Here is a 17,389-nt window from a genome sequence, read left to right as displayed (position 1 = left end):
TCTTATCGTAGGTTTGATAAAATAGAAATTGGGATTAATTATAATGTTTGAGCTTTCTGATTTATAAAATAATATTTTACTTTCCTTACTAGCACAGAGGGAATGGGGGTAAAATCCACAGGGAAAAAGTACTGAAAAAGTGAAATTTACTTTATTCCTACACTTAGGATTTTGAAATTTTTTTTTAATCAAATATAATTCACTCAAATCACCAAGACTGAATTCATAATTTAAAGTGTTTAAGATTCATAACAAAAAATAATATTTAATTATAATAAAAATTACCATAAAAACAAAGCTTTGGTAGTGTTAAGTGATGAGTAAACATGATAAGTAGAGTGAGTGGAATGGAATGTAGTAGAGATGGTGATGGATGCATGCCAATGAGTTGCAGAGTGGGGGAGTAATATTTTCTTACTATTTGTGATATCAATAGGTATGGAGGTGGTACATAACCGAGTGGTAGAATTGATGGTGGCATCCAAGATGGAGAAAACCAAGGCAATCCTCAACGATAATAAACTATAAAAAATTATAAAATATTGCACTAACCCCAATGCCACATGACTTACTAGCCAAGTGGTGCTTCTCTTCAAAATTCTTGATCGGATCACTACTCCGACAATCCTTTGCTCTCAAAATTCTATAACAGACCCCAAACACATTTTTGAATGAGAAAATCACTATGTTTATTGTAGATAGTAACACGATCTGAGGATGCCCTCTTTAGATTATGGGGGGGCATTTAGAGGTCCTAGACCAAGGGTGTAAAGAGGAGGTATAAAATAAACTACCTTTAAAATGCAGTCCAAAATGGTTTTGGATAGTTAGATATTGGATTTTGATGCTGGAGCAGTATATGTCATCCATTTATTCCCAATTCTCCTTGACCATTATCACCGATCATCAATGTGTCATGGAATCCTCTGATTTTCCAAAGATTCAGTTTTGTAATCCACATTTCAAAGATTTTTTCATACATATGCTCCATATAATACTCCAAAGACATATAATTCACATAGAATTTCATGTTATTATAAGCAGCACACATAAAAATTGGGTAAAAAGTTGTCAATCAATGGCTTCAAATATCATGTTTTAGCCATGTGAGTAATCCCCTTCTACCACATGTTCCTGCACAAGGAAAAGAGAAAAATCAAATGGTGATGCATTTATTGAGTCATTTTCTTTTATTCAGGAAACCTCACTAAACACATAGGGGTACAGTCATGAATCAGGTGTTTTTTCTATTGCATGTATGTTCTTTTGTGTAAATAGGTGTAATAAATAAATATGTTGAATTATTTGCATTAATCATTCAACATAACCGATAATTGGTTGACACCAATTTTTTTGGTGATGCCAATGATCAGCCTACATAGATCATTTGTCACACTCCAAAGGAATAAGATTGCAACAGTTGGGCAAGAGGAATAAATTTCATTAAAACCCAGTCAAAAACATTTAAAAAGAACCATAATATATCTTCTGAGTTATAAAATTATTTTCTGAATTTAATGGCAGACTGTTTTTCCAAACATAACAGAAAATACAGGAAAACAGGATAATAAATTATTTGAAGTGTAAATAGCATGCATTTATGATATCTATAGAATAATAGACGTGAAATATAATAAATTACTATTAAGCTAAGAATGTAATTTCTAATTTTCAAGGTCTAACAAAAGACCGTGCTGCGCTAGGAGTATTCTTATGTTTCCTAATGGTGTTTGGGCCACCTTAGACAGTGATGATGGGGAGATAAAGTTCATTTTCACTCTTTCAAGTGGATAATTGTGGAGACTTTGACCATGTGTTTCTACTTAGTATATCCATACATCAAGCTCATTCACCATTTGAATTGAGGTGATCGGTCTGTAAGAAGTCTGCACATACCTACTCTATAGACTGTAGATGATTGAGTACCTCCTCAGCTAGGATGAAGATGGTGGGAGATAAAGGGCCACCTTTCCTTGGACCTATTGTGGTCGTAAAGAAAGATGGGGAGCTTCCATTCATCGTGAGGGGCAAATGATTGTACGTAATGAAAACATTGATGAGATTTTATGAATTTTTGGCAAATCCAAAGCATCTCAGAATATGCTAATGTACTATTTTATTGTCATAAACTGCAGCAAAATATGACCAGCCATAATTGCAGGACCATGGAAAGATCTAATGGGTTTCTATGGATGATAACAGCAAAACAAGCCTTATAGTATAATCATAAAGAAATTCATTTGAAATTACCAAGAATGACCTTCTAAATTAATAATGACATATTTAATTAAAAAATATTAAAACTTTCTTTGAATAAAACTTTTGTGTATGATTTTTTGTTAATAAATTCATCTACGATGAAGTTAAAGTGGAAATAAAAGATCAGAACTAACTTCAATCGTCATTAGCATTTTTCACAGGGAGGGTGTAATGGATTTTTCTGGTTGGTAGGTGAAGATTGGTCCAAATAAAAGAAATCAGAAATCAAGCATGGTACATAAATTGGCTAACCCATGTACTCAGAAATGGTCCCTATGGATATCCTACATAATAGCTCACTTAGATATCAATTCTAGATTGGATGATCAGCGATTTGAGGCCCTTATATAGGAAAGTTATGAATCTATCCCAGAGACATGAAGAACCAGAAAATACAGTAAAATATGTTGTTTGAGATTTCTAGCTTATTCAATTATATTTATCATTCTCCTTGTGAGCATAAATCAAGTGCGGGTGGAATCCATGGGGAGCAAACATTGAATAAGTAAATTCTAACTGTAGTTTTATTTTTATTTATTTAATAATTAAATATAGTTTAGTAAAATCAAACTAGTAAAACTTAATTCAAAATAGTTCTAGGAAATTCCAAAAATACTAATCCTATTAACCTAATTTATTCAAATTCTATAAGACGCATGTGCAAGGACCTCAATTATTATTAGGAGATAATTTTGGAATTTATAACCGAAAGTACCAATTAATTATAACTAAAACACCTAGGCCGATGTTTAGGGAGTGATGGCTGATGATTGATGATGATGGTGTGAGTGGGAGGAGTGTATTAATGAAATACTACCGTTGAGTGGGACAGAAATGGTGGTGAGTACGTGCCAACAAGTGGCAAAGTGGGGTGTAGTGGTGATGATTTTACTGTCACTGGAGGCGATGGAGAAAGAGGTGAATACACCCCTAATAAGTTGTAGAGTTGAAGAAGGCATGTGTGGCAGTGAAAACCTAGGCTATCAGCAGTGATAACCTACACAAAAGGATGAAGGCATGAGTTATAAAAAGACGAAGATCACACTAACATCGTGATCACACACCCAATTGGCTGAGTGGTGTTTTCTCTTCACGTGTCTTGAACTAAATATGACTCCTTCAATCATTTATTTTTGGAATACAAGAATAGACCCAATAGATATTTGAAATGAAAAAAATTTATCCTTTAATGATTAATATGAAAAAATTCCAAGGGTGTCTAAAGGATGGGGAATATATTTACAGATCCAAGATGGTGAATGGATAGAGGAAATAAAATCAAAGAAAAAAATTAGCCCGAAATTCCTGGATCGTTAGACATTGCCATTTAAATTTAGAGCAATCTTGGCCCTTCATTTTTCTCTCCTCATCTCTGATTGCTATTGTGGCATGGAATCATTGAATTTCTTGAATATTATGCATCGTAAATGGTATTTAAAAATGTCTTCCAATAATGTGATGATACATGGTTCATTTTTGCCACAAATTCAATTATTTATATAGTTTTGTGCGTTTTATTTGATGTGCCTAATCAAAAACTGCCACATATAATTGGAGATAACTCAATATAAAGGTATTAAATAAGAGTTTACTAAGGCACATTTTATTCACGTCTCATATTAAATCCTAACTTGGATCATGTGCATTTAGTGAAATATCATGTTAAAACTCTCCACATATATTCATCTTTTAAACAGTATAAAAGTATACTTTTTGTACTTAATGTGCCCATTTGGCCAATCAACCAAGTGGACTGAATCTAACCTCTTCTTTGGAGAATTTTGGACCTTTTTCAAGATATGAAAATTGCTCCTATGAAAGGACCAATTGACTCTTCATAAGGCCAAAGGGGAAGTGATTGGGCAAATGGGCTTCCGAGAAGACCCAAGCAGGAGCTCCAAGAGACCCTTAAAAAGGGTTCAGATCTTCTAGAAGAGGAATTATTGGGCCTATGGGGTGAAGCTTGGCCCAAATCTCACGTATCCAACTGATACAATATCTAGAGCATGTCTTATAAATGCTTTAGACTCCTTTGTAAAAGGCATCCTGATTTTTCATTTTGAGTTTTATTGAAAGGGTGAGAAGATTCTTTTCTTGCTCTCTATCTCTCTAGAGTTCTGAGAGTTAGTGAGGGCCAAGTGGAAGGTGAGCTGACAAGGCCTAGGTGGGAGAGAAAAGTCCTTCCCTCTCTACTCCCTCTCTTAGGGGTTCCCTCCACTCTCTCTCTCTACATTGGATCTGCCAAAGGATCCAAGAAGTGAGAAGCATCCAGGGCTTGTGGAGGTGGAAGGAGAGGCCTACTATCCAGGAAATCCAATTTTTTCTTTCTCTAGTCTTCTTTTTTATTGACTAATCTTGATTTCTTGTGGTAGAAATCACGATTAGTGGTTCTTAATCTCTCTAGACCACCTGCCCTATGGGAATTGGGTGTTCTTGGCTAAAGAAAACCCCATTCCATTCAGAAAACTTGGAAGATCTCACAAGATTGGGTTGAAATAGAATCTTGCAAATCTTGGTCAAAATTCATTTTCGACCAAGATTTTTTCAAGAAGAACAATTCGAAATGCATTTTCTTCTGAATTTCTTCATGATTTAATTTCAATAAACTAAATCGAGAAAATAATCTAGAAAAACATATAAAAATAATTAAAATGTATTCTAGACTTACCTCAATTTTTTTGCACTTATTAAAAAACATTTAGATGGGGAAAGTCATAATTCACCGTCATTTACACTCCATTTAATCAAAATAAAATTGAACATAATTCCTTAAATTTTTACACACAAGCTTTTAGCTTAAATCCACTCAGATTTGATCTAGTGCTCTCTGTGGTTTGACCCTCACTCCTCTATCAGTGAGGAACATAAATTTATTTCTTAATCATGGGAACTCCTCACTCAACCTAGGTTAGGGATACTTAGTATCAATAACCTAGAACCCTAGTTCCTATATTATCACTTAGGAAAAGGATAAATAAAAGAAAAAGAAATGATGCATTATATATACCTTTCTCCCCACTGATTTTTGTTCTGCCACATGTCAATGCATTGATTTTGGAAAAAATTCCTCCTTTTTCTATTGTCTAATAGAAATAATATTTTCAACCCTTAAAAAATATTTTAAAAATTCCAAATATATATTATGACTGAAAAAATATTTTTTGAGGAGGCTTATTTCAGAAAATTCGGTAAGAATACCAAAAAACTGGGAAAAACAGATCATTATTCAAACATATAATAAAGTCTGGAAAATATTCAAATAGTTCCATATATATTCTGACTAAAAAGTTTATTATTTATCAAAGTGGTGTCAGAAAATACTGGTAAAATATCATAAAAATCAAGGAATATCATAAATTCATTCTAAAAATATAATAAATCATTTTAATCCTTAGTAATGTAGAGTTGAAAATTTCAATGAGAATAAAGTCATAAAATACATGAAATTAAAATGAAAAATAGCATTTTAATTGTGATTATCAAGTCATTGCTTGGGAATTTATTAAGGTGCCACATATCCCTTGTGTCATACTTTTTTCTCATGGCTTTAATTAGCTTATTGGGATAACTCATTTAGTCAAAAAGTTATGGTCTTTGTTGACCTGACAATTTCAAGGGTTAATGATAAAATTAAAATTTTAGATGACATTTTTTATGAAATTATTAAAAACATATAATTTTAAAGGAGTCATTTTTCTTATGAATCATTAGTTCCTGTGTTTGGTCTCCAATTAATATAAAACATTATGGCATTAAATATGTTTAACATATCTACCAAATTTAAAGTAAATCCTAAATTTTCATCAAATTAATACTTCATCCTCCAGATGGATCACAAGCCCATTAATACCATTTAAAATTCAAACCAATAGGGTGATAAAGTGTATCACTCTTAGACAGCTTTGAGGTATGTGCCATCTCGCACTTACGCCCCAATAGTTAAATGGTTGTAGGTTTTTTCACCTATTCACCCTTATCCTTTTTATACGCATCCCTGTTACTTTAAACTTAATTTAACTATAAAAATTCTAAATATGCTCCATTTAAGAAACATTTAATTTTTTGATGTTATGATTTATTTCGCCTAAATTGTATAAAGGAAAATATAACCCTAATAAGCGTGTGGATTTTTCACACATAAACACTGAGATAATTCCCTGAATTAATCTCAAATTAATTTGTATATTGAAAATCTAGACATCTAATTAACGTCAAACATATTCATATATCCCAATCCCAGACTTGTTAGAAGATTTTAACATTATTTTTCATATGAAATATCCTAGCTTATCATTGACTTTTAACTGGCTATTCGCATGTAATGTAAAGTGAGGATGTCTAAACTCCAACTACTTTTGTGAGCAATAATTCTAAAAATCATGCTATTTTGATAAGCAATTTCTTGTATTTTATGTGCCTATTTTTACTAAAATAATTTTCATAAATACATGTTAAAGCTTAAAATTAGTTATTACACTTTTCAAATAAATTTCTATTTTTCATGATTTTATGGTATTTTAACATACTTTTTTGACATTGAATTCATGAATAAAATAATTTCAACAATCATAAAACATTATTTATATTTATTTAAATATTTTGGTGTTTTATTATATTATTAAAATGATATTGATTTTTCTCAATTTCTAGTATTTGTATGAAAATTTCTAATGTTGAATTCATAAAAGAAATAATTTTATAAGTCAGAAATTAAAATTATCAATTTAATTAAATATTTTAAATGAATTTTTTGCCTTTTGAACTCTGACATGCTGGCAATCCCCATAGAAATAGGAGGAGAGAAAAAATCCAAGGAGTGAGAAAATCCGATGGCTCAGAATACTCAAAATTCAAATGATGGTATCTGACATTCTAGAAGGATTTTCAAGGTGAAATTGTATGTTTACATCCTCCAACCACCATCTTGGATCTAAGAATAAAACACCCTATCCTTGTAAAAAAAGGGGCAAATACTATGAAAGAGCCCCAACTTTCACTTTTGTAAAGAAAGTAGCCCGAACTTTCAAATTTGTAAAAAAAATAGCCGGTCTTATCGGAGAACGCACCGTGCATTGATAAGCAGATGGTCTTATCGGAGTAAAACTTTGATATTCCGCCAACGAACTTACTTCAAAGTAGTCTACAAGGTTTTGGGAGCTCCGCCCGAGCTGGCCTGCGTAGATGACTTGGCCCCCCAACTTCATCAACAGCAGCTGTGCAGATTGATGAACGGTGTGAAAAGCTCATCACAGGAAGAGATGATTATTGACGTATCGACGGAAAGAGAGGCATAAACGGAAGCGGAAGAGGCTAACCTCGTCAAAAGATTCGAATATGTCAATGCTGGGCTGATGGATCGTGCAGACGACGGTTCTTCCGGTGTTCACGGTGTTCCTCACAGTCCGCATGACGATGGCAGCCGATCGAGCATCGAGGCCTGAGGTCGGCTCGTCCATGAAGATAATGGATGGGTTGGCGACTAGCTCAACGGCTACGGTGAACCGCTTCCTTTGCTCAGTCGAGAGGCCGTTAACTCCGGGAAGGCCCACGAGGGCATCCCTCAGCATGTCCAGCTCGAGAAGAGAAGAGAAGAGAAGACGAGAATAAAAGAGAAGAGAAGAGAGGGACGGCGTCAACGGCGGAGGAAGAGAGGCGGCGTCGACGGCGGACGGAGAGGGGCGACGTCGACGGCGGCAGACGGGCGGCATCGACGGCGAACGCCGGCGGGCGGCGTCGGTGGCGGCCGGAAACGCGCGGCGGCGGCGGGGGACGAATTCGGCCGGCGGCGGGAGAAGGAGACGGGCGGCGGCGTGGGCGGACGGACCACGGCGTCGTCCGCGGTCACGCGGTGACGTGGATGCCACCGTGGAGTCCACCTGGGCGCCACGGTGGCATCCGCGTCACCCTTTGACCGGCGGTGGGGAAAAAAATTTTGGACGCCAAGTGGCGACGTCTCATTCGTCCGGGCTATTTATTTTACAAATTTGAAAGTTCGGGCTACTTTCTTTACAAAAGTGAAAGTTGGGGCTCTTTCATAGTATTTGCCCGTAAAAAAAGTACCCTTAGACTTTTTCCCTAATTATGATAAGTAGAAAAATTTGCTCATTTGAAATCTCATTTGGGTCTGTTATTGCACTCCAAGAGAGAAGAAAAAGCACAGCTTGAACTTTTGGGCATGTGACCCCAATAGTCTAGGTTTTCAACCTCCTACATGTCTCCATCAAACTTTGTCACTTGTCAAAGTTTTTCCACCTTATCTCCATCACCATTAGCGACGGTAAATCTGCATCACTTGACCCTGTTCTACTGGTCACTGTGCATTTCATCCATCATTTATGTTGCATCTAGAGGAAGCATTTCATTCATTCACTCCACTCCATCACACCATCAACAATAGCTCAGCACTACCAAAATGTTGGCTAAGATATTTAATTAGTATTTCTACTTATAAATTTCCATGAGATTTCCCAAAATAATTTACAAATTTTGAATAAACTAGAGTAAATATGATTAATATTGTTTGACCTTGTTAGAATTTGGAATTACTTATCATTAGTTTTCTTTCATTTAATTATATTTTTTCCTAAAATAAATATTAAAATCTAAAAATAGAAATTAAAGCTGAAATTCACTTATTCAATACCTGGTCCATGAGGAATCGACCCTTCCTGGCCTTGTGCTTGTAAGAAAAATTATAAATATTCTTAACTGACATTTCTAGCCCTAATTTGTGGTTCATCAGTGAGAGCCAGCCTAGGGCCATTGTTGTTTTTTTTCTTCTTTAGTGAACATCCCAACTATTATTGCCCATTCCTTAACATGCCATCTATTGGATATGACACCTCTTTATTTTAGGACTCAAAGTCTCAAGGAGTTTCACAGTTTGACAATCCTAAAAGTGTACCATATTTTCGTAGTCACCAGAGAACTAAACCCTTGAATTATCTTCCTCAAATATATCCCTCCATCTTTGGCTCTCACTTCTTCATCCATCCATAGTAAGTGAAATCAATGAAGAAGTGGAGACATGGTCAAAGGACAATTTCAAGGACTTGCAGATGTATTTAAGGCATTAAGACTCATTAAGATTTGTTTTCTTGAAAATGGTCAGTATGTTATTGTCCTTCATTTGTGTTTGATTCGATAATCAAATATGCATTCATTCTGTCAAGAGATTGTGCTTCTGCTGAAACGGAAACAAATTTTCTTGTAGGCTAATTGTGACTCCAAAAGACAAACAATTGACCAATGAATATCCATTTCTTCACATATTTCGTAAGTACAATAGAGACACAGGGATTCATTTTGCCTTTGGCGGATTGTTTCCCTATTCGGCCCATCTCATGTTGAGTGAAATTCTACACCGCAAACCACCTTATTCACCAATCACCAGTATAAAAAGGTTATCCATTTCCCTTTACTCACTCGATTAAGACATGAAATTTCTTTGGCTGCATGGTCCAATACAAATCACAAAACAAGAAAATATTACAAAACAAGAAGACATAAACTGGCTTTCTTCCTCTTTTGGCGCTAAACCCTAATCCTCCAGCTCCTAATCCAGAGTATCACCAAGCCAAGAAACCTGTACCCGGCAACAAACCCCAACATCCCCCCAACCCTGACCCACTTCCTAGCCCCCACCAGCCCCTCCCTCCTCAGAAACATCTCCCCATCCATAAGACAAATCCCTTCTTCTCCTCCCTCTCTCAGCAGGCACCTCACGCCTCCCCTCTCCCCCCCATATTCATTAACCAGGAAGGCCTCAAACGGGTACTTGAAGAGACTCAGATAGTGCATGAACACCCACTGCCTGGGCATGCTCCTCTTCGAGATGAAGTACCCAGAAAAGAGAAAGAAACACCCCAGCAGCGCCGCGGCTGCCGAACAACCCACCGCCGCGCTCGGCGCCGCCGCGGCCACGCAGAACACCAGCGAGTCCGCCGCTGCCATCGCCGCCCACGCCACCGCCCAGAAGAACACAAACCCTTCCATCTCCCGCCTAAGTCCCGCAAGCCAGTACGCCGGCGCCGCGTACAGCAGCGCCGCTGGCATAAGCAGCGGCAGAGACACAGCCGCGCCGGCCAACACGTAAGAACTTAGCCTGTACGCGCCTCTCGAAGTCTCCCTTATCGCCGCCTCTCTCTCCTTGAGAAGCCCCGCCATGGTCGCCGCCGTCGACGACAGCAAGAACGTAAGGCTGAAGGCGAAGAACCCGACTCTCGCTTGCAGATTATCGGCGTTGATAAACACCGATCCAAGCACAAGCCCGGCGACTAACGACTGCGCCATCTTCGTCGGGAAGCCCTGGTTCGATCTCTTCACTCCCAGAAGCGTCCTCGCGTGAAGAACCATCACTTCCGCGGCGATGTTGGTCTTGAGCGGAGAGGCAGTGATAGCGTGGGAAGCGCGGAAGGGGAGGTGTTTATCGTCGTCTTCTTCGTTGGGGAGAGCTCTGAGGGGGTCTTCCATGGCGTACTCCAGCGCGTTGACGCGGGGAGGGATGGGATGGCCGGCGTTGAGAAGTCTGCGCTCGAGTAGCGCCACCGTGCCGCGGTGGCGGATCTCGCCGCCGGCGAGAAGAACGACCTTATCGATGAGTTCTAGTGCGCGGAAGCCGGGCTGGTGCAGCGTTAGAACCACGGTCTTCCCCTCGGCCGTGGCCATGGCCTTCAGCAAGCTTAGAATCTTAGCCGCGGAAGCGGAGTCTAAGCCGGAGGTGGGTTCGTCGAGGAGGACCGCCGGGGGGCGGTGGACAAGCGCTACAGCGATGGAGACGCGCCGCCGCTCGCCGCCGGAGAGGGCGCCGCCGACGGCGGCGTTAGCGGCGTGCTCTAGCGCGAGTTGGCGGAGGAGTTGTTCGGTTCTGGCGGAGGCGAGGGTAGCGCTGAGGCGGAGGCGGGCGCTGAAGAGGATCGTTTCTCGGACGGTGAGAAGAGGGAAGAGGGCGTCTTCCTGGGGGACGTAGCCAGAGACTTGGCGGAAGAAAGAGGAGTCCATGGGAAGGCCGTTGAGGAGGAGGTCGCCGGTGAGAGATGAAGGGGGGGCGGCGCCGCTGAGGACAGAGAGGAGAGAGCTCTTGCCGGCGCCGCTGGGGCCGACGATGGCTGTTATCTCGCCGGGTTTGCAGGTGATGGTGACGTCGCGAAGGATGGGCTTGGATGTGGTCTTGCGCCAGCAGCGCCAAAGAGTTTCCAGCTCGGGTTCTGGGCGCCGGTATGAGACGCTCTTCGTCTCTATCCAGAAGCCTCCGGTTTCCGGGGCTGTCACTGGCAGCTCCATTTGAGAGGAGGAATGAGAGCGATGGAGCGGTGGTGGTGGTGGTGATAGATCAGAGAGGCAAGTTGACAGAAAGAGAGAGGAACGAAGGGATGCAATATGAGAGGGAGGGAGGGAGAATGAGAGACTGGGAGAGAGAGAGAGAGAGAGAGAGAGAGAGAGAGAGAGAGAGAAGGGAATGAAGGGATGCAGTATGAGAGAGAGGGAAAGAGACGGGATGGGATGCAAACTGAGAGTCTGGGAGAGGGAGAGAGAGAGAGAGAGAGAGAAGGGTTGGAAAATGAGAGAGAGAAAGAGAGGGGGAGAGAGAGAAGAGGGAAGGATGCAGATTGAGAGAGAGAGAGAGGGAGAGAAAGAGAGACGAGGGAAGGAATGGGAAAATGATATAGAGAGAGAGAGACGGGGAAGGGATGGAATTTTAGAGAAGGAGAGAGGAGAGAAGGGATGGAAAATGAGAGAGAGAAAGGGATTTGATGCAAAAGGAGAGAGGCGGGAGAAAGTTGGGAGGGGTTGCAAAATGAGAGAGAGAAAGGGATTGGATGCAAAAGGAGAGAGAGGGGGAAGAAAGTTGGGAGGGGATGCAAAATGAGAGAGAGACGAGGGGAGGGATGCAAATTGAGAGAAAGAGAGAGAGGAGAGAAGGGATGAAAAATGAGAGAGAGAGAGAGAGTAAAAGAGAAGAGAGCGAGCGAGAGAGAGAGAGAGAGCAAGAGAAGAGAGCAAGAGAGAAAGAGAGAGCTAGCACAAGAGAGAAAGAGAGAGAGAGAGAGAGAGAGAGCAAGAGAAGAGAGCAAGAGAGAAAGAGAGAGCGAGCACAAGAGAGAAAGATAGAGAGAGAGCAAGAGAAGAGAGCAAGAGAGAAAGAAAGAGAGAGAGAGAGAGTAGAGCAAGAGAGAAAGAGAGAGAGAGTAAGAGGGAGAGGGGAAGGGATGCAAAATAATAGTGGAGGTGAGCGTTACGGAGCCGTTCTGTGCTTAGAGGCGTTAAAGAGGAGGTGACGTGGGGAATCATGCAGCGAGGTTCTTTTGTCATGCCAATGGTGTGACGGACGGAGAGGAACTTAACATAAGCGAGGGAGTATCGGATTTGTCCTGTGCTGACCTAAACCACATATTGAAGAAAAGAGTGTTACGTCACAGAGCCAAGCGTTAAGTAGAATAGCAAATGGATAAGTTGTGTTTTCATGCTGGCGAGCTCAACCTGAAGATTCTGAGAGGAAAATTTAAATGATACGCGTTCGACCTACCCTAGACCTTGGCCAGAATTGCCAGGACTTTACTCAAGATCGATATCGAAGGAATTGCAAGAGATAGACTGTAGAGGAAACAGTGGTTGCTTAAAATCTTTCATTGATATAAGTCTGGTGACAGAGAAAAATCAAACCAACCTCCCCAGAAACTTCAATTTCTCTTCCCAGGGATAACCTTCCTCGGAAACCTCTCTCACCAGAGCACCTGATTTGGTTCCAAGACAAATATATGCAATCATAAGTTTTGTCTTAATCTGAAATCGAGTAGAGGATCTCCATTTTGGGTTTTGACTGAAACTCTCTCTCTTTCTGTCAATGGTTTGGCGCATTAATTGAGTAGACAAAGAGAGGAGAAAGGCGTTTACTCGTTACCCCTTTGCTGCAAGCCTGTAACCTTCTCCGAGGGGTTTCAATCTGCTTCTATTAAAAACTTTCCAAACAGTGAACGTTTTTCACAAATGGAGATTCCGAGCTTCTCTCCAATTAATGAAGACATTATTAAGTGGCTCCCTCCCTTGGTAACCTACAACACCATTATTTTTTATGTTAACTTATTATTAGGTATTTAAACTGTTATATTATATTTGGATCATACGCTAGTACTAGTATAATTTTGATGCCAACAATAGTTGTGCCAGCTTATCTCCCAAACTAATTTACAGAGCTGATTTGGCACAGCTATTCTCGTCTATCCATGTGTTTATTTACATCTTAGAATTCCACCATAACTTCACACAATAATCGATGATCCAGATCCAGCTGCCATGGAAACTTGAGGGCCAAGCCTTGTCTTATTTGTATGTAAATATTGTGGAGAAAGAAAACATTTGATTGGATAAAACAAACCATATTGCAGAGGGCAGCATAAATTTCCTCTATAGATCATCACTATGGCATAAACATAAAAATGTAAAACATATCACCAGAATTAACAGAATGTCCACTTACTGTCCATGTTAAACAAAACATTAGTGTAATATCATTTTTTTGGTAGGACCAACTGATGCAGCAAAGCATGTATTTAAAGTTTTTACGCACTGTTTTAGTTTAAAACTACAAGTACTACCTCCTCTCAAAGTGTAATATGTAACAAATGCCAAGTATACTTGAGGTACGATTCAAAAGTAGTGATTAAGATAGTATGACATAATAATTCTGGACAATATATTTTGCAGTTTTTTTCTGGTCCAACCTAAAGTTTGATCCAGTCTCTATCTCATTCTTTAACATCCAAGTTTGGTAGTACAGTACAATGTTTGTCCTATTATGTAAAAAACATTTTAAAATAAAAGTGAAATCAAAGCGACATCAAAAGATATAAAAGTATCGTGATTCATATGTAACTTGTTAAATTTTGATAGCCATAGTTTTGCATTTCCAAAAACTATGAAGTTACTTTTAATGCTCTAAGAGCCTTTTATGCGCAGTCATACCCAAGGATCGCCCAACTGATAGTTTACCTCTGTCTCTACTGCAAACCTATCACCAAAAGGTCTTCTTTCTTTTTTGTAAACCAAGTTTGAGAATATTTTCAAGGTCACATTAATATAAATATATGTGGCCAGCAAGCCAACCCCACATTCCATTTGTCATTCCATGTTCATTAGTGATATATATTCATTATATTGCACGTGTGATGTGTGTAATGAAGTCCATGAATACATGATCTGACTTTGTGAATTATGATGAGATTGTAATACAGAGTTTAATAATCTTTAAGCATGTGTTCCAAATATTCCTATTCAAATGATAGCTGAGAAGGGCATCAAAGTATGAAGTAAGAATAGCAATGTCTAGCCTCCCTCATATGATGAGTATGATCTGTCTTGCAGCCATTAGTGTGGAGAAAATAAGGATAGATAGTACGTGTTATTTAACGGAAAGAGTTCATTGAATTAATATGTAGGAATCACTGAATGATATTATACTAAACTTTCAATCAGGTTGATTCTCATCACAATTGTGTAAGTGGTCCTTAGGCATGAGACACCAAAGATGTCTTGTGGATGAATGATTATACTTTGACTATGACCTAAAAGTTCCTAATCATAGAATTATAAACAGTTTTAGTTTGGGTGCAACAAGAACTTCACGAAGATGATTTAGTCAAGATGGGATCATTCCCCCTTGGTATAAGAGGAGATAGCTCAAGGAAGATGATGGGATGAAGTCCTTGGCTAAGGCATAAAATATCAAGAAGAGCTCTCAGATGATGTCTACACGCATCAGCATTAACTTAAATGACCGATTATGGTTTCAAAATTTACAATAAGTTAAGTCATCCAAAGAGCATCAAGAAAATGAGGGACTACACATGCATGTTAACTGATGACTAAAAAGTTCCATGAGTGAGTCGATATACACTCATTTATATCGTAAAGAGCACGAGGTGTAACTTGGCACCCCATGTGCTAGAGACTCAACCTATCGATGGGGTTAAATCAATCCGACATTAATTAAACTATATGGTGATATAGCTAATTAATTTAGAAGGTCAATAAAGGTTATTAAGACAATGTAGTCATTAACTAGACTGATACAGGGACCTAGAGGGTCACACGCAAATGGTCTTTTGAACATTGGAAGATATACCTAAAGTTTGGAGGTTTTATGGAAAATAACCCACTTAGTATAAACAAGGGAAGGCCATAAGTACAATTCACCCAAGCCAGAATTTTTCAAGGGCCTTCACCTTCTTCTCCCTTCTCCCCATTGCTCCTATCCATCCCCGATGCGATCGAGATGGCGTAACAATGATGGCAGATCTTGAACTTAGCTCGTCAAGGTCAAGGTGATGACCATTGATATTGTGTACCTTTTGTGGACGTGCCCTACTGTTTGCTCCCTTCGCTTGTGGCTACAGCTGTGGCCCCCAATGCTACCTTAGCAACCGTGGCTGCAGTTGTGTATGTGATGCTGCCTAACTTCTCTTTCTAGGCCCACAATCTTTTGTTTCTCTTATGTTTTTCATTTTTTAATAATCATTAATTTTTACTTATCATTTTTAGGTTATATTCATTATTATAATCATGTTAAAATCATAAAAATATGAAAGTTAAAGTATTACATTATTTGATGCATGAAATGGAGTTTATTCACCACATATCAAGAAATATGTATGCTAATTCCATCTTATGGACAACATATAACCGTCAAAGTGATATAATGCATGCATGAATTTGAATATATCAATTACATTGGTCAATTATTCAACATATTTAGTTAAATCATCTATCACTACTATCCATCATCAACATTCATCCTTATTCATCATCACGCTATATAACATCATCTACCATCCACCTTACGTTGCACCTTCACTGTCATGATCTTGTGATGTGTCCCCTCTTCTTTTGTCTAAGAAAACCTAAATAACTATATTCTTCCATTTCATTCATCACTCCACTTTTATTTCACTACCTTCATCACCATGTCCCACACCATGATTTTCATCCCATCTCGCCTTACACCCTCTTATATTTTATTAAACCCTAAACTGTAAAACCCTAAATCAGGTACTCCTTACCATTAGTCTCATTTAGTCTAAGTGGCACTTCATCATGGCTTTCTTCATCCTTGTCTCTCATTTTCACTCACTTCATAAATGATCCATGACTCGTATGTTACTTGTCTCGTTCTTCTTTAATTACTGTTATTCCTATCTAGATATCTACCTTCCTCCAATCACTATCTCTTACACTATATGTATCCCTTCTCGTCATCTAAAATTTACCCTAGGATATGTTCCTTGTGGACACGACCCTTGATCATCACAAACTAATCAAAGTATTTTATTAGTAGAGGTTTTTAATAATATTGATTAAACTCAATTTTACAATGACATGGTTTTACCCCTAATTTTGAGTTTATTAGTGATCGACTGTGTACATCATTCTATAACTAAATATCAAAGTTTTGGAGAAATTTTAATTTGTTTGATGAGTCAAAAACATTGACTAGCTTATGGCATCTGTTTATGGCATAACTCTTAGTGATTTATTTAAATATTTTTATAGGAAAATCTACATCAAATCAATGTTTGATTTTCAAATGGAATTTTCTCAAATATAAATCAATTTTTTTTGGAATTACGTTTAACAGATCGGGATGGATCAAATATCAGTTAACATATATGTCTTATTTTCAAGTCAACCAGACATGAATTAGTTGAACTTTTTTTCTTGGTTGATAAAGATTGAATTAGCGTAAGTTGTCAAAATAAAATTCAAGACACTTTAAATAAGATTTCCAAAAATATTTTTTTCATATTTTTTTCATATTTTCCAAAAATGTTTGATTTCCAAGAAACTAAGTTGTCAAATTTTGTTCACTAGAAACAAAATTTCTAATAGTACAAAAATCTAAAATAAAGTCTATTGCATCCACTGGGGAAATAATTTGGGGATCAAATCACTTTGATATATTTTGAGCAAGAGTGCATCTTTGAGGCAGTGAAAGGACATCACAAAACTCACTTCCAAGATAAAAAAGAGAGACTTAGAGATTTTAGAGTGGATGAATGAATGGAGATACTGGGTACTGAACCCTAAATAAGGCATGGAATTATTCTTATGCCATTTTTCATATCATTTTATCTATATT

The 17,389-nt window shown here is 38.4% G+C and overlaps 1 protein-coding gene across 1 annotated transcript; it reads right to left on the bottom strand.

Annotated features, from left to right (window-relative positions):
• Positions 1 to 7,252: 7,252 nt before the first annotated feature.
• LOC144709083 (ABC transporter G family member 10-like) lies at positions 7,253 to 12,243 on the bottom strand. The gene is made up of 4 exons (XM_078582487.1): positions 9,832 to 12,243; positions 7,575 to 8,042; positions 7,326 to 7,472; positions 7,253 to 7,279 (listed from the first exon to the last, which is right to left on the bottom strand). Exons 1-4 carry the CDS (start codon positions 11,539 to 11,541, stop codon positions 7,253 to 7,255), a joined length of 2,352 nt encoding a protein of 783 aa, XP_078438613.1. The 5' UTR covers positions 11,542 to 12,243.
• Between the last annotated feature and the right edge of the window lie 5,146 nt (positions 12,244 to 17,389).

Source organism: Wolffia australiana, chromosome 11, assembly GCF_029677425.1.
Source record: "Wolffia australiana isolate 7733 chromosome 11, ASM2967742v1".
Classification (NCBI taxonomy): domain Eukaryota; kingdom Viridiplantae; phylum Streptophyta; class Magnoliopsida; order Alismatales; family Araceae; genus Wolffia; species Wolffia australiana.
Note: the sequence above shows the minus strand (reverse complement) of the source record. Positions and strands in the feature narration are given on the sequence as shown.